The sequence below is a fragment of the Meleagris gallopavo genome, chromosome 16 (assembly GCF_905368555.1).
Source record: "Meleagris gallopavo chromosome 16, MGAL_WU_HG_1.1, whole genome shotgun sequence".
NCBI lineage: Eukaryota > Metazoa > Chordata > Aves > Galliformes > Phasianidae > Meleagris > Meleagris gallopavo.
In genome coordinates, this window is record NC_139419.1 from 4250316 (window position 1) to 4276577 (window position 26262).

At 43.8% G+C, this 26262-nt stretch overlaps 1 protein-coding gene across 5 annotated transcripts in view; it reads right to left on the bottom strand.

Moving 5' to 3' along the window:
* Window positions 1-26262, bottom strand: part of SMURF1 (SMAD specific E3 ubiquitin protein ligase 1) — a 42782-nt gene that overhangs the window by 14418 nt on the left and 2102 nt on the right. For 2 of the 5 annotated variants that reach the window (XM_085237506.1, XM_085237505.1), the window contains exons 2-7: window positions 3653-3691; window positions 2888-2996; window positions 2134-2267; window positions 1949-2014; window positions 1004-1079; window positions 443-681 (exon numbers count right to left, since the gene is read on the bottom strand). In XM_085237506.1, coding sequence (XP_085093632.1) covers window positions 443-681; window positions 1004-1079; window positions 1949-2014; window positions 2134-2267; window positions 2888-2996; window positions 3653-3691 — 663 coding nt within the window. Of the gene's footprint in view, window positions 1-442; window positions 697-1003; window positions 1080-1948; window positions 2015-2133; window positions 2268-2887; window positions 2997-3652; window positions 3768-26262 lie in introns of those variants that run through there. The other 3 variants (XM_085237504.1, XM_085237503.1, XM_085237502.1) reach the window with 2 other exon arrangements.

The following is a 26262-nucleotide window of genomic DNA, read 5'->3' on the forward strand; positions in this document are numbered from 1 at the left end:
TCCTTCCTAATCTTCTGTACTACTGGCTTCTTTGCTTTTCTATTTTCCTGATCTTTTCTCAAATGTGGGCTCAAACCTACACGATACGCCAAGGGGGAAGGAAAAAATAGCATTACTGCTCTAGTTTAAAGAGCTCTTTACATTCGTTCTCCCTAGATACAATGCCAAGATTAGCAGTGAATTTTCTGTAACAGCATCATACCACAAACTCATGTTTAATTTACCATCAACCCTTCAGTGTATCCTGGAGTAGACAACTGCTAATTAGACAATCTCAAACTTGCAGCTGCACTGCTTAGTTCCTTTTCCAAAATGCAGACCATTAGATGCTCACGGATACTGCGTGTCCTAACAGGTAAACCACATCAATATGGTAACATGGGAGAATTGTCCTCTGAAGTCTTTTGAAAACTTAAATTTAATGGTTCTGGAAAATTCTTACCATAGCCTTCAGGTAGGTCAGGAGACTGGTGACCATGAGGTCTGTTCTGAGGTGTCTGTACATGACCTCTGACTTCAGGAGTCCGAAGTCGCTGTGCCTGAAGCCTCTGATCTTGACTGGGGGACTCTACAAAGCGACAATTGCCTCCACCTGCAGCCCCTGTAGTGTCTGTGTAGGGTGCTGGTTCTTCCATAAAACAGCTCAGTGGCCTCCCTGGTCCGGAATCTTCATAAACCGTTCTGAAAATGGGGAAACTTCAGGATTTTCCATCACAGAAATGAATGCAGAAACAAGTTTTCTCTCTCTCTCTCCGTTACTTCAAGTAACTTCCAACCCAAGACATGCCATTTTCTTACACCAAATTTCTTAGCTAAACAGAAGTGCCAGAAGCACTGGTAACAAGAAATATCAAGTCCTAGTCAGTTTAGCTGATGTTCTTTGAGCAAGCACTCAGCTACAGCTTTCCTACCTGTTACATATTCCCAGAGAAGATAATAGTCATTATATTCTTCCCTCATATAAACTTGTTTTCTAAGGAAGTGTAAAGAAAGGAATCCTTACCCTTCATTCTCCAAAAGCCCTCTACAGTCTACTACAGAACCTCCGGTGCCTATTCTGTCCCGTGTCTGTAAACTGACTGAAATAAAAACCAAATGCAAGTTAATAATTGTTCCCTAAACAACAACAAAAACCAGACAACCCACATTCACACAGGTAAAACACTGAAGAACACTAAAACCATGCTGACATGTGAGAGCACACCACTCGCCCCAGCTCCCTCCACAATCCTGACACATTACTGACTTTTTAAAAAGGGTGGAAAGACATCAGAGGCATCACATCATCAAAACAAGCTGGTTCTATTTCTGTGAATATCAAATATCAGGCCCCGCATCTGCATTTCATGAGGTTTCAGGAAGGTTAGCTGGGAGGAAACTGCTCACCACTAGATGTCATCAGTACGGTGAGAATTCTGATTTCGCTGAACATACTGACGTCTATTGAAAAGCTTGGGCTCAGGGCAGGGCAGGGGGAGGCAGAGCAATGTGGTGACATGGGTTAAGTTAGATGCAAAACCAGCATTGACAGTAGTGGAAAGAAATTGAAATAGCCCAAAATCAAGGATGGTATTGCAACAGCAATTTGCAAAATTTCTTTTACCTTCTTTAGGTCTCTCTTATCCTGGTAATGTCCTGTTTGCCTGTCATCTTGGTCCAAAAGCTATTAGTTTTACAGTAACATTTCAGCCTTCCAGAGCTGCAATAGGAACCTTGCCAAATCCACTCCCTCTTTTTAATATTGTTTGCCATTATTAAATAAGAGCAAATCAACTCGTTTGTAGGAGTACAACAAAACAATTGCTGTTACGTAACCTAATCCCATTAAAACCTAAAGAAACAACACAGAAAAGGCGCCGAAGCAATAACTATGGGTTTCTTCTTCAATACATCATTTGCCCTCATAGTGTATTTAAGAAGATAAATGTTTAACTAAGAGTATTCTTACCCACTATTTGGCCTCGCACAGCATCAGTATCTGTGGGATTTAGTTTGCATAGATCCAAACGCTGGTCTGCAAACAAGAATTGGAAACATCAACAAAACACTGAGGGGCTGGGAGAGAACACTACTCACTACTCAGACACAAGGCACTGAAGGTTCTTGACTGTGCCAGGTAGGAGCTGCTCTTACATCCAGTATCTTTTAGCCTGCTGATGGCATTGGAGAGGAGTCGGACACACCCCAGGAAGCCAGCTCCCTGCTTCTTGTGGATTTTTTTATGGTTCCATACACTGATGGTTATGGAATCTGTCTTCCCAACATATCTAAAAAAAATACATATCAGAAGAGTCATTTTAAAAAAAAATACCACTTCACAGCATTTCTGTGGTTCAAATTCTGCTACACTGGAGCACATTGGTCACGCTCCTTTATTATAAATACAGAAGTGCTTAAGCCTGGAATGCTGTTATTAATGAATTACTGCACGTTACATAGCACATTAAATTAATATTCCTGCAGCACAAATTAACCACAGACAGCCTCATTAAAACCTCAGCGTCAAACTAATTGATGTAGAAAACTTTTCTAAAATTTATCTTTCTAATATTTTGAAGACAATGAATCGCTACAAGGACAATCTGTTCTTAAAGCTGAACTGCGCTCCTCCTGTAGAGCTCACTCCAAGCAGTGGTGCTCTGTACCTAACATACACATATTTCCAAATTCAAACACCTAGAGGCAACAGAAGCAAACCTTTATTAGCAGGTACTTTTTTGTTATTGCAAATATTAGTCCTCCTCAGCAAATATGATTCTTCTTGGTAACGCGTGATGAAGCACCAGTGGCAATTCTTCTCTTTCACTTATCAGATAAATTTCTGGAATATATATATATTTATATGCACATACACACGAGTTTACTTATGACCTAATGAACAACTCACAGATCATAGTGCTGGTTCCATTTGGGGTCCAACGTGTTCTTCACAGTGTCAGTTGAGTGGCACTGACCTGACCCATCAACAACTATTTTTGCAAATGGGTCAGGAAGTCCTGTGGAAGGGAAAAGGGGCTGTTACACTTCATACTTTTTGTTTTGTTTCTTCCCAGATAATGATATCATGAAGTCCTGCATGTTTTCTCCCCTCAAGAAAGGAAAGCTGCCATTATCCCCAAACCGAAAATAGAGAAAGCAGATCCTATTTAAAGAACAAGGTACTACACGTTTCTATCTGTCATAAATAGTAAAATAATTTAGGAAACAGGCTAAACGTGCTTAATTTAATAGTTTAGCTTAAATGGTATAAGCATACTGGAAAGTGGGCATTTTTATTCAATCCTTAACATAACATTGAGACTGCAGCTCTGGGATACTTTACTTGGTCCCCTGGCATGTTTTGCAAATACTTCCACAAGAGATGGATGCTATTTGTAACCCACAGAAAGAACTGTAAGTAGCAACCTGCTTGCAGTCTCACCGCCAGACTTTCAACAAGAATTTGAGATCCTTGGTCTTGCCAGCACTGGAACCTCCACCACCCAAATACAGTTCAGGACAACGTGTGTTTGTGCAGTAATGCAATGCTACTGCAAGCATGAACCACAGAACACAGAACCACACACAAAAATGAGCCAAGACAGTAAAGCACAATCTAGAGATAAACCTGATTAATTAAGAGCAGAAAGTTATACAATTAAGGCATACTTACTGAAGAAATCTTTCTTTGCAAGATTCTTGGCACATAATACTGCAAAACAAAATACCACAGTAAGAAATCTTAAGAACAAACAAAGCCTTACAGCAACCATACCCTTACAATACTACTGATCTTAATTCTTGTAAGAAACCCAAATATTAAATATGAGCATCATGTTCTTTATCTGTGATTGGAAATGGACTTTGCTGGTTTGTTCCGTTGTTGCAAAGTACAGATTTGCTGCACATCTCTTTGTGCCAAAGCCTCCTTGTTTTCTATGCTACATGCTTATGTGCTTAAACAAGATTTTGCTGCAGTTGTTTCACCCATCTTACAATGCAGGCTTTGAACCAAGAATGGTTCAGGGCTCCTGGAGGTGACCTCTGCACCAGGTCCTAGCAGACACTGTGCAGCCTCCTGCTTTTCAGGGCATCAGCACAGCCAACTCTTGGAGGTGCTGCTCTAACAGCCTCAACACCTCGCCAATACAGAAAGGTTTTGAGATGAACATCACACGACTTCATTCAAGAGAAAATAGAAATACTGAGGGAAAAGAAAGCATCAAGATTTTTCCTTTGCAAGGGCCACAATTGAGACATCATTTCCCCCTCTCCAATTCCATCATTAACAGAGTGGTTCAAGCAAAAATGAGATCAAGAAACCTGCACCAATCTCCATTTCTATTTGGTCTACTACCAGCTACAAGCCTAATTTCTGCTGTTTAGTAAGGGCTGCCCAGCACAGCCTCAATAATTCAAGTAGCTCAGCATCCATTACACTCATAGGCCAGAAAAAGTAACTACAGAGCCAAACATGAGAACATGAGAGCTCTGACTTGCCTAACATTGGGAGAAAAAAGAACCAAGAAAGGTATTTATAAGACTTAGCCTTTGAGGGAGTCTCTTCCCCACCAAGTTCTATCCTTCAGCACGAGAATGAACGCTCACAAGTAACTCGAGATGGTCATTTCCCCCAGCACAGATGCTTCTCATCTGCCTGGCCCTGCACTTCCAGTAGCCCCAGGAGCATTTACACAGAGCAGCTCTATGCTGGGCACAGTGAAGATGTATATATTTCTTTTGCACTTCCACTGGAATTCCACAGCAATGGTCCATCAGCTGAAACATCCTGCAGAATAAGAACTGCCTCATCTCACATGACAAGCCAACAGCCCAGAGCCATCCCAGCTTAACACAGATGTTCATAGGAAAAAAAAAATACACAAATCCTTCGGTTTTATTAATAATTAAAGCAGCCACTACATGAAACTATTTTTAGAATGGATTAAAAATTATGTGCTTCTGAGATTGGTAAACTGCATGTTCAGGGAAAGCTCCTCTTGAGCATTTTAACAGCTGACCAAAAAGGAAAAGTCTGCAGGACCGTGGCAATTCGGTTTGAAATAGAACAGGATGACAGAATCAGCCTCTGCTGCTCTATGGAAGCACAACAGGGCCAAGCTTAATTTCCTCCTCCTGACAAGGAAAAAAGAACCAGAAGAGCAGGCAATGAGTCCAGGTAAAATCAGAACTGGAACGTTCCAGCACTCGCCAAAATGAATTTAAAGTTCCTCTGAGTGGTGGAGCTTTTTCTTTTTTGAATCGCATAACTCAACATAACTGCCACTTTCCATCCCCAATTCGAAGAATATGTTATGAAGTTGGATATGTACTCCATCTGTTACAATCTGCATATTGTCTGACCATACAATTATCACATTTACTTTACATTTCAGGTGTGCTTTCTAGAGCTCACCAGCAGCCGCAGCTTCTAAAGCTGTTACCAAAGAATTACATTTTTCAGTTAATTCTTTTCTCTCTGCCACAGGCTTTCAGTCTACAGCAAGGAGCATGGTTGCCAATTTGCCAGTTGCAGCCTGTGAAACCCTCAATTTTAGGTTGCAAAAAAACCATTATTCTTTCTAGTAAGAACACTGGCATAACAGCTAGTGGCAGACAAACTTTTATGGAGCAACCTGTAGGAACAGGCTGCCTGAGAGGGACCTCTGGCTTTGCTCCACTATTTGCATATGAAACTCACTAAGAAAAATATTTTCAAGTGCCCTATCACTTCAAGGGTATCCATTTCTAAATTCCAGTAAAGCAACAAGTGACAAAAGTCAGCACTGGGACGCTTGGACACGAAACCACATCAGCAGTGGGCACACAGCACCTCCAGGTCCGTAAAGCTGTGCCCAATTTGCTTCTTAAATGCACAGCCTCCAACAGGACCTCAGCGAGTCTGATCTGGGATCTGGCTGCTGCCATCTCAGACTGAAAGCCCTGAATTCAGCTGGATTTACCTACAAAAGCGTAAGAAGTTATTAAAGCTACCCCTGCATGGCAGGCTGCTGCCCACAGACGAGGCGCAGGGAAAGGGATGGATGCTGATCTGCAAACCGGCTGCTCTGCTCGGGCTTTGCACAAAACCCAGCATCCAGCCTTTGCAAAGTGCTTTTCCTTTCTTTCAAACGAGGCTTATGGCTCATCAGCAGGAGAAATCTGCTCCCATTTGTTTCAGAATTACAAAAGGCACTAATTCTCCTGTCTCGGACATTTGCATTCTGCCTTCTGAAAGCCAACCGACTTGTTCCAGCTTGACACACTATTTGTTTATGCTGCACTCCGGATTGCTATGCAGCACTCAAGAACTTCTTTTTATACTGTAGATCCCAAGGAACACTGAAGCAATGTCTTCACATCCCTATTATAATATTTATAAAGGGATGGGAATGTTTTTTTAAGCACCTGACATTACTGAGATAATTTCAAAGGCCAAATTAGCCAGCTGGGTGAAGCATTAATGTGAAAGCATATTTGGCAGAGGGTGAAGAAAGGACGAGGCTTAGACAAAGTCAGGATTCACCCTGCGGATTCAGCGCAGCCCGAGGGAGGCGAGCAGTTCCGTGCCAGCCCCCGGCTCTTCACCCCCTCCCAAAGCAGAAGTGAATCATCTGTAGGAGCTGCAGCAGGTGTAGGAAGGGAAGCACGGCTCTGCTGCCTGCGCTGAGCCAGGCTGAGCATTGCATCAGAAAGCTGCTGCTTCACCAGCGAGCGGCCTCCGGAGCGTGACCGGCCTTCCTGGGAAGGAGGAGAGCCCGGGTGAGGAACAATTAAACGTCCCCAGGTAAACAGAGCTGCCTACAGATGTGCTCAGGTGCCAAGTTCCTGCTTCACAGCGGGCTCAAAGGATAGCTGCCGGTCTGCAGGGAGGTCTTTCACACTGCTGTTTCTCTGCATCGACAGTGCATTCGCTCACACGTAACACGGCATTCCCTCGGCACGGCGCTATGCTGCTGTCCTTGTTTCCAGGTAGGTGAGTTTTGCAGCGTGCAAAGATTCAGCAGACTCCCGTCTGTACCAATGCAAAGCAGCATCTGCGTTAGGGCCTGCAATAATTCACACTTAGCTCCGTGCTCTGAGTTAAAGGTAAGCACCTCCTTGCTGAAATGAAGGATTTTTACACGTGGCTACGATCTGAGCCAGCAGCATTCAGCTGAGCGCTCCGGTTAGACTGGGAGACAAGGCCACCGGCAGCACGGCCACGGCCACGTTTTCCTTGGGAAAGGGGGAAGGTCGTGCTGAGGGATGCTGGCAAACAAACCTCTCAGCCATCTCTGGCCTTCCCTTTGATATTCCAAGTTAATCATTTGTTCTTGTGCAAACACGCCGCTAGATTCCAGGATATATTCATTTTACTTTCTGACAGAAGGTAAACACAAGGCCAGCAGGCTAATGACGTACAAAGGACTTCACTTAGTATTTATTTCTGAGCAGACCATCTTTAATCGTGGAGATTTGTAGCATAAGCATTACAAACACTGCAAGTTGTCGGACTCTTCCGTCCTGAAAAAGTCTGCAAAAGACTGCACGGAAAAATAATGGGCTCCAAGTGTAGCAAATCTTCCACAAACAAACAAACAGCTCACACAAAAAAGAAAAAGCACAAGCGTCAGCTATTTACCACACGCTGCTCTAACAGCCCAAAGCACCACAGCCCACAGTTAAAACCTTTGCTGGCTCTGTGATGGGAAATCACTTCCCATTCGAACTCTTCTACACAATTTGTGTGCAAAGTGCTCAGAAATGCCCCCAGCCATCGCCCAGAGCACCCTGAAACAGGACTCTGCTTATCGCCCCTCTTCTGTGCACATAACCTTAAATGAGACTTCGCTGCAGATAAAACGTTTGTTTTTATTTCTACTACCAGGCAACCCGCGAAGGTGTTCAAGTGCTTTGTTTTTTTAAGGCTGACAATCATTTATGTTTGATAGGGCACAAGAGCAAGTTGAATGGAAAAGGGTAAAGGCAGCGAGTGTGTCAAAATGCGGCTTCTCTGCAGCAAACCACATCACTGAACTGAAAGGTACCGTTTTATTCACAAATCGAAGCTTAAGCTGTCACCACAAAGGCCAAGGTTTCTATTCTAGTCCTTTTCTTGTTTGCTTTAAGAATACTTCTAGTCTTCCTCTGTCTGCTTCAGACTGCAATGCATAAATCCACGGACTGCTTTAACTTTACAGTGAGTGAATCACTGCAGTGCTTAACGCAGAAAAGAAACCAAACTGAGTCTTACATCTGCCAAAGAAACCAATTATCTGTACAGAACTAATTTTACACGTGTATCCACTGATGTGTACACTGAGTGACCTTCATGAATGCTCTCAGTGCCACGGTGCCAACCAGACCTGCAGTCCTCTGCAAACCAGCCCAAACCCTCAGACTTTGGGGCTGCCACACATCACAGCCAGGCATTTGAAGACTGCCTGTACTGAAGCTGGAACCAAACTTAACTGCCAGATTAAAGCAATGCTTCATTAGAAAACCTCAGTTCTCAAAGAGTTGCTGGATTTGATGCACGAAGCCTTTTTGTGGCCCTTCTGTGTAGGCTGCAGTGAGAATCAAAGCCTCTTTTCAAGGCATGCTTTCCTCGTGGGCTGGAACTTGGCTTCATGCAGCCAGTTGCAAACACTAGACAACTTTGAAGAGCTCTTCAAAAAACCACACACCCAGAAAAAGCCATTTTTATTACTCCTTTAACATGTCATTAAAGTATCCACTTTGCCAAGAATCAGATTTCCATCCTACCTAAGCATAAAAACGTCATGCATGAGAGAGAGTCCTCACAGCACAAACAACAGCAAGTTGACAAAACCCAACAGTTTCACCTCCAAGATTCCTAAAACTTACTCAAACTGAAAAAATCCTCCTGGGCACTGACTGGCTGAGGTCTTCATATCTTGCATGTATACAGCAGCGGGTCTGATTAACCCTCCATAAAGTAAATCACTGAAAAGTCAGTGCAGGACTATTGGAAGAACAAACACCACTACATTTCCAGTTAACTGAGACTGCATGCAACACGACCAGTAAAGCAAGTTTTAGAGTGAACTGAGATACAAACCTTGGAGAAACACTAAGAGTTATGGAATTAGCTGGAGAACTTTGCAGGGATTAAATAAAAAGAAGAGATCAATAGGAAGCTGAATTAATGCCGATGCTGAATCAGAGAAAGGCACACAAATTAGACAAGTAGAAATAAGCATATCCAATTATCTCTCATACTAACTCTTCTTTCTCTTCTTTCCCCTTTGTTCACCCGTAACAAATGCCTGATACAAAGGCTAACTCCCAGATTACATTTTTCATTAAATCCTATTATTGCATCAGTTTTCTTATAAGATTGCTATGCCTTCCTCTAGTGCAGGCCAAGAACTTTCTCATACTCCCTATGCAATCTCCTATGTTCTACTCAGATGTAAAACCCAAGTAACCCCAACTACTGCAGTGTTTGTTACAGCTGTCCTCAGCCAGCCCCAGATCTGAAACAGAGGTCACCCAAGGAATTTCTTTAGCCCTTATACAATGGGGCAAATTCCAGCTACAGTGAACTCCCACCTCTCACTCAAACTAGGTCCAGGGCTTTTTTGTTGCTGTTGTTGAGGGCAAACCTCTCAAAGTGACTTCAGCACCTTTAGCTTACCTTGCCCCTACAATGATTTCTTAGTTGTAGGGAACACAACCAGGAACACTGGGGCAAGAACACAGTAATTCTGCCATCGAGAAGTACCCTTGCAACACGTGTTTCCTTCACGTCCTTGGACCTTTTCCTTGCACACCATCTGGCACCACATTCAGAGCACAACCACGTTCTTTGCAAACTGGAAGTAAGAACTAAGTTAGCTACTGCTATCCCCATTTCACAGCAGCTGGAAGACTCGTTCTCAAAGAGAGCCTTTCTCAAAAAACACTCAATTGACCACTCTTTAACCAGAGAAAACATGAACAGAACATTAAGTTATATATAACTACTCCATGGTTTTTAAAACTCAGTCCTCTGCCGCCAAGACTCATCAAACTCAGTCAAGTTTTGCTTTGCTAGAGCATCCACAAATGGTCTCCTCTCCCAGCTCCCTGAAAACAGTCCATATGCTCAGGCTTCAGCTATAGCGTGAGCTTCTGCACACATTTGAAAGAAACAGAAGTACCTGGAAAGAACAACAAATTCTTGTTAAAGCATCACTAATTTGCCCCAAGATCAGAATATTGTTCTATCTCTTAGCTGACAGCTAACTAAAACAACTTAAATGACAAGATTCATACTGGAACCAAACCCAGCATTTTACATTTACTCCGCACATGATTGTGCAAGCTGTAGTCACTGGGAACAACACAGTTCTGCATTTCTTCCCTTCCACATCTCGTGTCCCCAGCCACACGTACTTGAATAATTTCTGTTTTCAAGCAAAGAGTATTTATCAAGACAGGCTTATCTGCACAGCCTGCACATACTTGTGCTCACATTTTGAAACAGACACCAACGTGCATTGTGCAAGATCATTGCTCTGAAGTTGAAAGCTTGCCACAAAGCTATGTGGCTCCATTTTCTTAAATTACATTTAAATAAAAACTGTGCTGAAGTCTTAATACTTCACTTTTATAGTTACCCAAGTGCTGAAAAAGCATCTGGAAAAAAATTCCTAAAGCATGAAAAACATGTTCCTCCACCCACACGCACTCATAACTCAGATTCCAAACTGAATTTTACTAAGATGGCCAAAAATATTTTGCACTTTTAACACTTGGAGTTTTCAAAGCACCTTTTTCAAAGCCACACAAGTACCTAAGAAAACAGAACACTCAACCAATGCTGCTCACAACAGGAGGAGCTGAGGACCGAGCTCAAAGCAGTCCTGATGCCGTGACCTCAGCAAACAACAGGTCTGTCCTGGAAAGGCTGGCCAAGTCTTCACAAATACAGAATTGTTCCTCTGGAAAGCACCGGGTGAACAGCAATGAATTATGAATCAAATTCAAGAGAAAAGCCAACAAGCACTCTAGAAATGAGTCCAAAACTACGTTGGTTTTCACTACTGCCTGGGCAGAAACGACCTTCTAACTCCTTCATGAGAATGGGAGCCCTCGCAGCACATTCTACTGCTAAGTCATCATTTAATTTAGGTGTGTTTAATTTAATTTCTCTGATCTCCACTTTCCTAAGTTAAATGTATGAAGTGTTAAGCACTGTATTTTCATTTTCAAACAGAAGCTCGCAAAGATTCTCCCTTGCAGCTGATCACTTGCTTACTAATTCAGTACATGAAAGTCTTTTCCAATAAGCATTCTGTGCGCTATAAAACACAGAAATTTAGATCCCCCTCTTCCCAGATATTCTCTGTGGGGCAACCCACACCATTAGCACAACTATATTTTTTATAAGCAGTTTGTGAGACTCCAGTTATGAGCACGTTTATACTATTAGCAGCTTTCTTCCTCCCACAAAACACCATCCAATTAATGGACTTGGAGTTTTCACAAGACATGCATTTCCTAAGTCCGATAGGAAAAGCAGCACAACTGCTCTCTGCTGCTTTATTAAGGAGGGAAAAGCAGAAAACAAAAGACCAAACCAGAAGTAATATGTTTGAGTATATCTACCACGTGTCTATAACGAGCCAAGCAACTATACCAGTTCAAACAGACCCAGCCCAGGTTCTGTCTGTGGTGCAAAACATTGCTGGAATAATGACAGGCACCAAACCTGGGTCAGCTGTTACACCTGAGGTGTGGGGAGCAACGATGGCTGTATTTTCGAGCCCAGCATCACCTCCAGCTCTCTGCCCATACACCGGCCTGCTTCAAACCATCTTCCTGCAGAGCAGGAGGAAGAAAAAGTTTGCCCTTCCACTGCAGAACCTGTGTCAGCAGGAAGCACCGTGCTGGAGGTCTACAGCCAAGTGCCATTTCAATAGGAACACTAAACTTCTAACCTAAAACCCATTTTCTGTCTCCAAAAAGTGGTTGGTATTTATAGTCCCTCACACACAGGTAGCATCAGTACTTCAGCACAACAATTTGAACATAAAACACCATGCTGTGGGAGGAAAAATGAATACAATTTCACGCGTACTTAATCTCAATTTGAAAACTGAGATTTGTTTTTGTATACAGAGCCAATATTGAGCATTTTTGATATCTTACAGCAATTAAATAAGGTACAAAATCAACTCAATAGGAACCAAATTTTCTAATTAGCTTATTTTAATAAACAGTACAAAACTCACGTCTGGTTCTCATCAAACACTAAATAGATTGCTTGCAAGCAACAGCACTATTATTTCAAAAATGAATGGTGTTAAGTCATGTGTAAGTTGTAAACTATGTAAACTATTAGTCATATAGGCTCAAATGCATCAGGAGAACAGTATCAGTTAATTCAGATGGAAACCTGTGTTAAAGCTTTACCTGCGAGTTGGGCTCCTATCAAAGCAGGACTGCTTGCATCCATACTGAAATAAAGCTGCACGGGGAACTGAGGAAAGGTTGCTGGTAAGAAGTTGCTGTGGTGACCCAGGACACCTCCAATACTGACATTAATTGCCAGCAAAGTGAACAGCAAGAAAAAAGTCTTTAAAGGCACCAAAAGTAAGAAACAACAAATGCTGCTAGCTACTTTTAGAACTTCTAAGTCTCAAACGTGACCACCGTGGTCAAACCATTCAAGAATCCACATTTCTTCATTCTTTTGAAACATCAGAGGAAAGAATTTCCAGCACAGAATTTTGGCAGAAAGATAACTTTAGCCGACCTAATCCTCAGATACCAAAAGAACAAACCTTGGGAAAAACTATGCAGTGGGTTAAAGGTGATTTTCTAAAACACAAGCTCATTTTGTATTTCTTCAATAGCTCTTGCAACAAGCAGTTGCTAGAAATCCTCAGCAAAGAGCAGCACCTATCGAGCACTGCTCCCAGCACTGCTGCACCTTCAGCCACTATCGCCAGAACAAATTCTGAGGGATACTGGATGACTTTTCAGTAGAAACCATCAACATCCCATTATTATTTTTTTGGTAAGGAGATGAAAAGCATTCTTTATACTTATAGCAAGAGAGGCATCGGCACTGCATCACCGCTTTAGAACCGCATACCTCAGGTAACAAATGACTTACTAATTGCCCCCAACTTCTAACACATACAGTTGTTTTCTGCGTTCATATTTTAACTGAGGAATGCTGAGTGCTTTTTGGCATGTTTGGAAAGGAAGATAAAAAGTCTCAAGGCTTACGTCAAGCTTTTCAAAGCTAAAGGCTCCACACCACCAAAGAAACCACTTCGTGTCCTTGCAGCTTTGCCTTCCTCACTGACAAATCTGTTTTGCAGTAAGCATGATAACAACCAGATGAGATGGAGGAGCACTTTGTGAACAGACCCAAGAGTGAGCTCAGATTTAAAACCAGGATGCTGAAAGTCAATATTCAGTGAAGAGTTAAGAGCGTGCAAAGGCCACGAGCATCGAGTTCGTTTTGTTCTGGGCTACTTAGCAAAGGGACAGCCAAAAACTGAACCAGCTGGAACTCATTCAGAAAAACTTCTTTCTTCCTGTGGCTTCCCAGGCTGCAGTTATCAACCTGAGGATAGCAAGCATGCAGATCATCAAGACGGAGCTGGTGCTTGAAAGAAGTGGCACAGCCTAACGGCCCGTGATAAATGTTTTGGTACTGGGTTATAAACCATCCTTGTGTCCTGTGGGGAAAAAAACTGCAGGATTTGCCCAAGATAGATAGAATTCAAGCATTCTGCTGACTTCTCTCTTTCATTATAATCTCATTACCAGTTCTTGTACATGTATAGCATGCAGTTCTAACCTCAATTCTTTTGCTGGTTTCAGATGCTGTCAATACAAACCAAACAGTTTAGAGCACTGAAGTGAGAAGACTGCATTTGTTTTAAAGCACTTCGTCAAGAAAAGCCATTACTGCAAAAAACGCCCCAGATTAGTTCAAAATACTACTTGGATACTTTGCTGTAGGAAATCTATACCAGAAAAATGAAGTGAGCACTTTTATTTGTTACACATAACTGACACTGTGTGCCATGAACAAAGCAGGCACCCCATGAGCCCCTTGCACTGCTCTCCTGGCCCGTTCCACTGCACACAGCTGAGCCACATGCAGGAGATCACCTCCCAGCCCCTCTCTTGGCCTTCATTAGCAGCTTACATTCACATCACATCCATCAAGCCTCACAGGACTGAAGAGACATGCAAAAACCTAGGAAAATGTTATCAAAAGTTCAGGTCAAATTTCCAAGTAATTGAAGCTGATTGTTTAAGCACTTAGTTACAAGAAAGGAAAAATAACCCCAGTAACTTAAACACAAGTGAAAATAAAGGTGCAAAGTTTAAATTCAGGAAAAGGAAAGAAACATTTTGTTTGCTCAAGTTAAATTCCTGGCATTGCTTCTGATTTTGAAGAAAGTACATTGGCTGTTTCAGGATATTGGTATCAGCCACTGGAAAAAGTGAACTCTAAAATCTTAGATTTGTTTCCTATATTATTCAGTCTGTTATAATCCCTTTCAGCATCCGCCCAAGGTGCTCCAAAGTGCTCTTTACTGTCCTTCTGCATTTTGTCATGTTTAGAGAGCTCGGCTTCAACCCTTCTTGTTTACAACTGCAAAAACATAGCAAGTCCCAGAGCCACGGCTGTGTCTGTCCCAGCTGGCAGAGGGCACCAGCAGCAGCAGCACCCAGAGCTCAGCTGTGGTTTGGGCTGCAGGGCTGCAGGGCTGCGTGGGGACAGACAGCAGGAGGTGGGGACAGACAGCAGGAGGTGGGGACAGACAGCAGGAGGTGACAGCGGCTGCACCGTCAGCTGTAGAGAGGGAGGGAGGACAATAGCAATAAGGAAGTGGGGGAAAGGAAGAGGATGGGACAGAAGTCAGGCTTGTTCCATAAAAAGACTGTAATTATAGAGATATAAATAGCTTGTTGAAGCCAAATTTTCATTCATTCACCTACTTTTGCTCTATTAACCCTAACATAGAATCGCTTTTGTTCTCTATGACATGTCTGCATGTTGCAGGAAAAACATCCCGTGGATTGTAATGCTCTTGCCTAGGAATTACAATAAAAGCTTTTTTATGCAGAAAAAAAACAACCAAGGATCTGATTTAACAATCAGTCATATCCAGAAACTACAACAGGAGATGAGAACAATGTATGAGAGACTTTTTTGTGCTGCTGCTCTGCAGTCAGCCCTGTCCACAGGAAGCACGCACGCACACCCCAAACCTACCTAACCACCTATTAGTCACCCAGTGGTAATTCCCTACAAGCGTTTCGGTTGCATGAACCAAACTCCATCAGTTCCCATCTGATTTCCAGGCAAGGCGATGCTCTTCCCGGTGCCGGCAGACACGTGACTGCACTCTGCCTGAGGAAATGTGGGTCAGTAAGCAGGCACCCGGCTGCTGGGGTTGCACGCTCTCCAGGGACTGGCAGCAGCACGACGTGGAGCACCGGGCTGTCTGCAGGCACACGGTGCACGGGTTTGAATTCCATGCTCACACCGAGAGCCGCCCCTTGCACATCTCCACGGAGTCCGGCACACGTCCAGCAAAAAGCTCTGTGTCTTACGGCTGAACAGCACTGAAAATGTTAAAGTGATTTAGAAGGCTGACAGACACATCACAAAACAGCAGCCATTAGAAGGAAACGTCTTCCTTCCAAAATAATTAATCACCCGTTGTGTTTGAGTATAAACATCCAGAGCTGGCAGGCGGGCGTTTCGCTCAGCTGAGCAGCAGCAAGATGGACAATCACATCCTGCTGCTTTCGAGCTCAGGTAATGCTCACAGCCGGAGCTGGTCTGCTGCTACCCGGCCCCCATCACCTCTGTTTACCCCCAAAAATGGTTGAGCTGGAGGTGGTTAACCAATAACTTCACGTGGCACGTTAGTGAGCCCTTCTGCCGAACGGCATTTCCAATTGTATCAAGGTTCAGCAGATCCACACTGTATCAACATCATCCCTTTCTTGCACAAGCAAAGCAAGCTTCTTCACTTTTAGTATTTTAAACAGAATGTATAATTCTTGTGTGACCCATGGGAGGCACAAAACTGTGCGAGCTGAATAGCACCAAACATGATTTCATGAAAAGGAGGCTTTTATTCAGAATAAAGCCGTATCAGCCTATGTGTTGCTCCCTTGTTCTAATTATATAGGACAGAATCTATTTAAACTGCCAAGTTAATGACTTCAAATGTGATCAATAGTCTCTGTTTATTCAGCCCAGCACAACTGACAGTCACCGGGGATGAACAGCAAAACAAACAGCCTGGCTGGGGCAAATCCACGGCCGAGGTGGGGTAAGAAAAAGCAATCCACAATAGCAAATATCCTTTGATTTAGCTGGGAGGTGGGGAGGGAAGGATCTTCCTTCTGAACACATGGAGACAGCCCAATCCCTTTGTGGCCACACGACATTTATCCATATTATTCTGCTAATGACCGAGTGGTGAGCTGTGAGCTCAAGCATAACTAACATCACAGACACAGAACAAATCCAAGCCTTATCTTGTACCATCTAGCTACGTTACATATTTCACATTTGTTTTCAGATTAAGCCACGGTAGCACATGACAACAAGAGGAGAGCAGTAAGGCTCTGGAGTGCATGCAGGAACTCCTCTCATTTTCACCATACACAGCGCTGAAGGAAATTTCCTTTGGAGTGGCTTGGAGAAAGGCCGGAACCGGCGCCTTGAGAGCAGGATGACAAACGTCCTTGACTAAATCCTCTGCCAAAAGATGCTAAGAATGTTTTAGTTACAGACTAGCTTCAGAGAGCAAAATAAAAATAGGGTTTAGAATGAAAACAGATAGCGTACAGCATGCACATAGCGTTCTAGCAAAGACGTCTTTAACTGAAAAAGAAAAGCTTTGCAATTCAGTTTCTCAACAGCGGCTTAACAGCAACGTATGTGGAAACCCTCCAGCAATTTTTAAAGAATACCTTTTAAACTCCTCAATAAAGGAAACTCCCTTGCTGATCCCAACCTGAATCTGCAGGCTGTGATTGCGATGAAAACACTTCACTGCACGACTCTGGCCAGGATGTTTACCATTTTCTCAGCTCCATACTTTCATCACTTTGCCTGCGACACGGCTCGCCATTTGCCTCGTACAGAACATCAGCATCCATTACATCAATAAATGATAAACCACTGCTGCTAAGATACCTTGATCAAAGGTCTCATATAAGTAAGATGGAGCACGGATGAAAAGGTGTCATGCTTCTTCCTACCCAGCCCTCGTGTACGCCTTTCATACTCCGACGTGATTCTCCTCCAGTGACAGCACTCGGTTGCTGGATCACATACCAATAAAAACACAAAGTTCTCCTGAACAAAACGTTCCCAAAGCACTACATAAACACAACCAAAGTCTAAAATGTAACACTTAGAAAAACACCACGTAGAGACGGTCGGTTCTGACAAACCCTACCAAGTTTGCTCTCCATTTTAAATTGATTAAATAGATTCAATACATTACATTTCGCATGGATGGTTAGCAGTGCTAACACTCTAGATAAAATGAAATGCTCTGTGAGGAACACTCTCACTAGGGCTGGCTCTCACTAGATGCATGACTCGCTCTCACAGTAATTTAGTATAACAGGGCCAAGCAATTTCACTGAACAGCATTACAAAAGCCATCTCTTCACAGTCCATAACACAGAAGCTCCTAGAAATACCTGTTTCTTCGCTATGGACTCAGTGCAGGGAATGCAGTGGGAGACAGGCTGAGGCTTGGTTTACAGGAGCTGTAGAACATCATTTTATTTTTTTTTTATTAAGAAGGTGATTCCTATTTATCAAGGAGTCAAGATATTAAATGCAAACCTTTATTTCCATTCATATCACTAACACAAATCGCACACCAGGAATCTGATACTGTCCAGGCGCTGAATGACAAACTGCTAGGGAGAAACAAAGGAGAGCAAGATTTAATAAACAATTTTCATAAGAAAAACCCATAAACAACATTTCTCTTCCTCGCTAAAATAAGCTATGTGGCATTAATTTGAAGTGATAGCGCTGTACTTTTAATTAAAAAATGCCAGTAGGAGGTTGATGCATTGTCTGATGCTGCAAGCAACACGCTCGCAGGACGCAGATGGATCTCTGTGCAAGGAATTAACACACAATTTCATCTGGATTAAAAGCAAAACAAAACCCCTAAGTCAAAACAAAAGTATGCGAGGGGTTATTACAAGTGATTGATAAAGTCATCCGGATGTTTCACCCAGGGAATATTGTGCCCTAAGAAACAAACAGAACCAAAACAGGCAATGCTGGGAGAACAACTCTGTTTGTTCAATTATGAGACAAAAGATAAACTTACTGTAGAAAAGTGGTGGATTCGATACACACACGTCCCTCCTGTCCCACCCCAGAGTGCTCTCCCACTCCTGCTGACTCCCTCCAGATCTTCAAATGAAGCACCAAAACTCATTTAGAGGAGAATGACAGGTGCGATGCCCCTTGCAGCCTCGTTTTATCTCTCCCAGGCTGAAAAGAAGCTTAAGCTTGTCCCTTAATTTCATTCATCAGCCTGATGGAGGAGACAGCAGTGCCCTGGCTCTGAGATGCATGGACAGCTTGGCGTGCCAGGTTTCACTGCTGAATTGAGGAACCACCAACCGCTTAGGAAACAGAGCAGTATCAGCCTTCTCATCTAGAAGAAATCCCCACAGAAATTTTTCCTGCGTCCTTTCCATCTATTTTCATCTATGCTACAACTCTTTGCTGCTATCATTAAATAAAAGAAGAAAGAAGAGCTCTACAGCTCCACAGAGGCATCTGGAAGCACGGCTGTCTGAACGACTGGCAGCTGCTCTGCAGCACAGAGCCACCCCAGGAACAAACAGGGCATTTTGGTTTTCCTTGCTATAGTGACTATGTGAGAGAAGCCACTTTATCCCAAGGCTTCTAACAGATTTACCCACCAGCCCTATGATGACTATTTCAGTCACGTTTACGCTGCCAGCATCATCTCGAGCATCACAGATTACTCTGATTCCTTCTGCTGTTTCAAAGTCTGTTTTCTCTCTGCACATGTGTACGATTTACATCCCGAGGCAATGATAAAAAAAAAAGGGAAAACCGCTACTATTTTTCAGCTCAGCTTTATTTCCTTTTCTCCCCCCTTCTATCAAAAATAGTTCTCATCTATGCCCCAGTTCAGTTTGGAAGTAGCACACGCAGACTTGATAAGCATCCTGCGAAGGAAATGCCTCGAATTGCAGACTACTTACGGCACATTTTCCCAAGCAACTTTTTATAAACCCCATTTGATGGGTGCTTCGCTAATTCCTATTGAAGTTTATCAAAACATTAGTTGTAGACAAGTCAAATTACCTCTGTGATGGAACAGCAACAAAAAGATCACTTGTGCCCGAGCTGAAGCCAAGCTGTTGGGTTACACAGAAGAATTATTTATTCTGTTAGCGAACAGACTCGTCTAATTCCGAGAAGGTATTTAATTTTAGACTGAAGAACGTAACGCATGCAGAACACCCATGTACACGTTCCTTTTGTCTGCCTGAGTCTTGTCCTGGCCCAGGGAAAAGCACTGCCAAGGCAGCTGGTGGCAGCAGCACTGCTGTGACGCTCCGTGCTCGCTGTGAGCAGTCAGGGCTGGCTGCACACCTGCGCCGTGTTACTGACCTGTAACAGCTGCACCTCGTTTCTATGCATCGGGGAAAAAAGGTCTGTTAATGTTCCGCCCCCTAAAAGCATTGGAAAGATGAAAGTTACGGTACGTGATGAATTGCGAGCACCCTTTTAAAACCAAATTTACCCTGGTTGCATCACACAACCACCAGGCTGAGCAAAGCCATGACGGTTTGCAGTCGCACCCTATTGTGCCTCAGACCCCTCTGCTCCCTGCAGCTCCACGGATCCTCCTGCAGCTGAACCACGGCGTGCTTCAGTGCTCACCTGTAAGGTGGGGGGAACCCAAATGGAGTATTTTCCTCTTTGCTCAAAATATTTCAGGAATTGGTTAAACGCCTCACCAGCCCCTACAGCATAAAAACTCTTCACGTAAAAAAAATTCTGAGATGAAAAATCGATCTTCTGAAAGTCAGATTTTCAAAATCCCCAACACTCCAGGCTTTTTGTTTTGTTTTGGCCACCAAGCCATTTCTGTTCCCTCTGATCTGCTGCTTAACAGGGCATTTACACACGTACAAGATGTAAGGTGCTCACCACAGTGCTTAGCTTGACACGTTCCTCTCTGCAGTTACTTTTAAGAAAGTTGTAAAAGAAACTGCTTGTAATTCCTACTGTTATAATAATATGGAGGTAAATATCATCTCAAGATATTGGTCAAGTTATTCCTTCAAAGGCTGACTGCACACCTCCAGCTTACACTGAGCTGCTCAACTCAGAGATTCCCAATTCTGATGGGTTCCCTGCCGTTCATGCTGGAAGTTCCAAGAAGCCTCGTTCCACACCGATGTATCCATGAAGCAGGCTCACACTTGTTCAGTACAACAGCTCTGCCTTTTGCTTCTCAGTTTAAATGCAAATTCCCACATTCTTACAAAAATACGCGGGAAAACCCCAAACACATCAGCTGCAAGAATAAAGAACAAAGCGCCCACTGGAAGTTTTTATCAACCACTGCAAATCTGAATCAGACTGAAACTCCGCTTTTCTTAATACTGCACTGGTGAAGCAAAAAAATAAACAAGCAACTGAGTGTATGGATTGTGCTGTTACTTTTCTGGATTCTTCTCATTGTTCGTGCTCTGCACTAAATGGAGCACACGTATTTCAAAAGATGCATCCACTGAGCACACAGATCAAGGCACTGAGGTCCAACCCATGCTGGAGATGTGACATTGACTTCAGTCAGGGCTGGAGGAAATGAGATCAGAGTGATGCTAGCAGTTGTCTTCAAGCCAAAATAAAGAGAAAGCCAACTGTCTTAAAGGAGTTCTGGCTTTTGAAGAGAAAAATCACAATGGAGAGCTTTTGATAGAGTACCTTGGAAATGAGGGAGATGAATAAGAAGAACGGGTTTTCTTTAACACATCCAAATTTAATTTTGCAAAATAAACAAGAAAGGGAAACTTTGAATTGATAAGAAGTATTTTATTGCCCAACGATTAGAGAAAATAAGATTTTTATGGAAGACTGAAACGCAAACATATGGAAAGGACAAAGAAAATGCTATTCCTTCTAATTCACCCAGTAAAAAATGCTAGTTTACTCCAAATACTAAAATGTACTGAGGCAGACCACATCAACTTGAGGGAAAAAAATTGCAACTTCTTCAAAAAATATCATTATCCTCTAGGAGTTAATGCAGAAGTGAAGATGACTGAAAGATCAGAAAACGTCGGGGCAGCTCTGCAACAGAGACATCTAATCAGCTTCATGTGGGGCTTCCTCTTAACCTCCTGGGAAAGAAACATCTACTATTCAAAAGGAAATAACAATCATGGCTAAACCTGGACCTGAATACTCATCCCTGAAGCATCCCAGTGGTCACCAACACCAGAAGTGAATCCTGCGGTTTAACGTCGCCCGTCCTTCTTCAACGCGTAGCCGTGTATACTTAAGTGTCAACAAGGAAACAAAGCAGAAAACAGAAAGCTGTAAGGCACACCTGATTCCCCGGGGTTTCCCAGCATTTCTTACAGCCTTAACGGCACGGTTTGGGATTAGGAGGCGAGGTGCAGCTGCAGGAGGTGCGCACAGCTGGCGGGGCGGGCGGCGCGGTCACCACATTGCAGCTCCCCAACAATCCAACATTGTTTCACCCCCAGAGAGATGAACAAACTCTCCATTTAAATACTCGCTGTTACATTCTATTAGTATGCATAATAGTGTCCATATCCTCCAAAAAAAGGGGGGAAAAAAAAAAAAAAGGATTTTTCATGGGGGAGGGGAGAGTGAGCAAATGGTGCTCTGCCGGCTCTGTCTCTCTGCGCTGCGAACTCGGTAGCCTTGGGGATTTCTGCCTGCTGTGCTTAGTGTCCTTGACAACAAGCCAGTTTGAATTTTGGCCTTTAACTTGACAAAAATGACTTAGTGAAGAGGAAGGCATCAAGCTATTACAGCCCCGTGGAGAGATTCTTTCTAAAACAGCATGCGAGCTTATTCTGCCAATTCAACTCGAGCATCTCCGCATTTATCACCCAGCTCCAGGATCCCCACAAATTCCCAGTGTAGCTGCCAGTTCATGAGACTGATCGAAAGAAAAACTTCCAACACTTTCCCACCGTCCTCTCCTTGCATTTTACAACTTCCACAAGGATGACAGATGGAAATGGCAGAGGAACGTGCCCGGGATCCCCTTCAAAAACTGCACCATTGCCTTTCCAAGAGACGTGAAACAAAGTTTACAAGCAGTGTAACATCTTAACCTGTCACCCACTGGCTCACCTTTAGTCAACAACAGGCAGGTTCCTCCTGCTGTCACAAATATTTAGATAAATCTTTTACAAGTGGATATATAGCAATAAACACCTCCAGCAAAGCCTGCTGCAGGGCTCAGGAAATCACTGCTCTCTTTTTGCTGCTTTTCTCTTCCAATTCAACCCCTCCCAACCGAAGATAAACACGCTCAAACCCCAGCTTCTCAAAGTCCAGCCTCTCAGTTTAAATTCTTGATAAAGACTCAATTTCAGCAGCTGAAGTTGCACAGATGTGCTCATAATTCATCTCCAGGTTTTCCTCCACCAGTTCCCCGCAGTGAGTGACAAATTCCTGGCAAAGGGGGGTCAGCAGACAAGCAAGGAGATCGCATCTTAAGTTATTGCAGCAGTGCCTGCAGGAACTCATCTGTAAGCACCTGAAACATCATTATCTGAAAGCAGCACAACTTCCCCACGACCAGCAGTAACGCGAGTGCTTGCATTAACCAGCTGCATGGCCAGCTGCAGGCTTTCTAACGTGCATGCTAAGGAAGGGGAGATGGAATCGAGGTAAAACTGCTGGCAGTCAATCAGCTGTAGTTCTGCTCTCATCACTGATGTCCTGCTGTTGGCTGGAGCACTGGGGGCTGCACTCGAGACCCCAGCACGCAGCCTAATGCCTAAGCAGGTCACAGCAGGAGAAATGACACAGTGGCTGTCAGCAAATGTCCTGAGACTTCAACCTCACCGACGCGTTCGCCCACCCAAACCAACTCGTGGTACAGGAAAGAACAAACCGTTTTCGTATCGTGGCGATTCAACTTTGTTTCACTTTGAGAGCATAAATCAGCATCAGTGTTTGGTACCCAAATGCAAATTATCAAGGCACTAATACAGATAAAAGCTTTCAGTGATATTGCAGAATCCGGTCCTTTTCACAGTAACATTTTTATCAGCTTGGGAGATGGAAAAAACCATCAAGAAAAGCTCTCACTGCTCACTCACAGAACACACTGGCACATAGAACAGTCTCTTTTTTAAAAATCTTTTTTAATATTCTCTGCACTCAAACCTTAAATGGGTTTCTCTGAAGCGTACACACCTCAGCTTCACAAACATTCTGATTTAACCTTATCTTTTCACACCAATCTCCCCTATCACGCTATTTCAACCAAACGAACAAGGCAGCCGAGTGAGTATTTAAGTCTGGAGCCATAAATAGCAGCAAGTAATCTAACCAGACTAATCCAACTTTAAACATGTCAACTGGACTTGCTTAAAGTCGGGCGGCAATCCAGACAAACCTCCAGCACACACAGTGCCAAGGCCAGCAGCAGAACCGCAGTGCAACCGCTCCCATCTACCTGCAGGGCACTGGTGGTGCTTTGGGCTGCCAGCAGTCGGGACCAGCAGACAACGCCCCGGTACGAAGCTCAGTCCTCACTGGGAGATCTCTCCATTTTACAGCACAGAAAACGTAATGCTACAGAATTTTATAACGTGAGAAAGCCTCTTAGGGAAGAGGATGAGAACGCCGTAAGGAATGAAATAAGAAATCATTAAGCAGCTCCACAACAACATTCCAAATTAACATTCCTTTATAGGAAGGCACCCAGTTTGAGAAAAGAAAGTTTCAAGTTAGGAATAAAGTAGTTATTGTTTCTACTTTCGCTGCCTGAGGGAACGTTCTGGAGACAATTTACTTCCACCAGGACAATGGTGCTGGCACAGCCTGGGCGCACAGGGAGAGACAAAGGCAGCGACTCGCAGCCCACCCGTCTGCTCTGCTCCCACTCCAGCAGCTCAAGGATGCCAGCTGCCTATTGCACAGCTCGCTCTCCCCACGAAAGCAAGATTTTTTTTGATTTTTATTCGAAGTTTCCCTTGCTCCACGCCATTCCTATCAACAAGCCCCTGCGCAGCCACAAACGTGAGGGCAGACTAAAATGGCCGGCTGGCCAGCCTAGCCTCCTCTCACACCAGCACCAGACTGCAGCCAGGACTCTTTCTAAGGTAAAAACGTCGAACTACAAACAGCCCACGAGGTACTCACTACTTTTGATATAGAGATCCCTGCACAGATAGTCATTGTTTCTGAACACAGGACATAAAACTGCCCGGGTGGCCAATATTAGTGCTGCTATTGATCAGTGCTTAACTCTGCTGACTCGATCAATACTACCTTAGTCATGAAAGGGAAGCGTTTGTGCCACTTCTTAACGTATGCCTTCATAACAAGCTGAAGCTATTTCTTTTAAAGAAACGTAGCGTTTTACTTTGTACTTGAAGCCATTGTATCCTTTAATGCTTTCCTTAAATTACCAGTGAACGTCTGCGAAACGAGCCCAAGCCAGCCATTTACAAGCACTTTGCAGATGGGGCTTCCCTAAGCTGCTCTAAGCACAGGGAAACGAAAGCGGGTCTGGGATACTTCACCGCACCACCTCTGTGCCTTTCTTTGCCTCTGCTAAGCACAACTTTTCCTATGGAAATCAAACACCGCCTGTGAACGCGCCCACCTCGCACAAACGCACATCCTCATCACCCTCCTCACTGCTCCTTGACATTTCTGACATCGAGCTCTCCTTCTCGCCCTCGTTCAAGACTTCTACAGACACAATAACAGCGGCCCAACAACCTCCTACACTGGGGCTGCCAGGGAGAAACGCCTTTTTTAACTGGGGGATGACTGCTCTCCTGCGATACCAACTGCTGCTCTTCTGCTAACGGCGCCGCTTTGGCAGCTACGCGTTTCCACGGGCTGAGCCTCTACATCAGGTCCTCTGTCCTCTCCCCCTCCTGCTCCCGCTCCGAAGCGATCCGTAACGTTTGAACGAACGCTTTTTCCTTCCCCATCTTTTCTCAGTTCCTCTCCAGCACCAGAAGCCAGACTGCTGTTAGCACCTCTGCTGCAACACCGATGAAAAAGCCGTACCGATGAAGTCGGAACACAGCACTGAGGTTTTCTGGTAGAAAAACTGCACTCTTAGTCCACTTCTCCACAACCTTCCCAATTCCACGTGCGAGTCACCTGGAACAGGAGTATCTCTGAGATCCAGCACAATGAGACTGCAGTTTTCACGAGTACTTCTGGGTGATATAACAGTGTGAGTAACAAGCTGTAAGCTTTGGAGTTGATAAACCCTTTGGAACTTCCCCCAGGGAGCAGCGACTGCAGCAGCAAACAAAGGTTTTAGAGGAGGACATCAGCTAAAAAAGGGATGTGCTCCACAAAGGCCCTTTGACTTTGGCCCATTCCTCCCTGACCCAGAAGATCCCCAGCAGACTCCCAAGCACTCACAATACCATTTCATTATTCCCATCTCTTTTTTGAGACATCTGTCACGGTTGTGCTGCCCTGCTGACAGCACCGATACAAAGAGACCACAGACTTAACGACAAGTTCTACCTTACTTTGCCCAGAACTGCTCCCAGCAGTGAGACGAGGCCATAAACATCTTTGGCTGCTCTATCACCAGCAGTGGGGAAAGCTCCAGTGGAAACAAAAGGAACTCAGCACATACTTATGGAGGAACTGAGGTAAAAGGAGAGATGAGAGTGTTTGAGGCCACAGTCATTTTAATCCATCATCCAACTGATGTGCAGTTGCAGGTGTTGGTTTATTTTTTCATTCCTAAACATTGCAATCTGCAATGGATAGGACTGACACCGCTCTGCAGGAGCTGGATGATAGTTTCTAATATATTCACGTAGGTAAAATAGTTTCAATGCATTCCTCATACAAACACCATGCCAATAAACAAGAAAAAAGAAAAAGATGTCTTAAAAAAAAAAACAAAACCAGAAAGATTCAACCACCATTTGCTTTCTAACGCTCACAGTCGCCTTCAGACTAAGTGGCATTTCACAGAATCACAGAATGGCCCGGGTTGAAAAGGACCACAACGA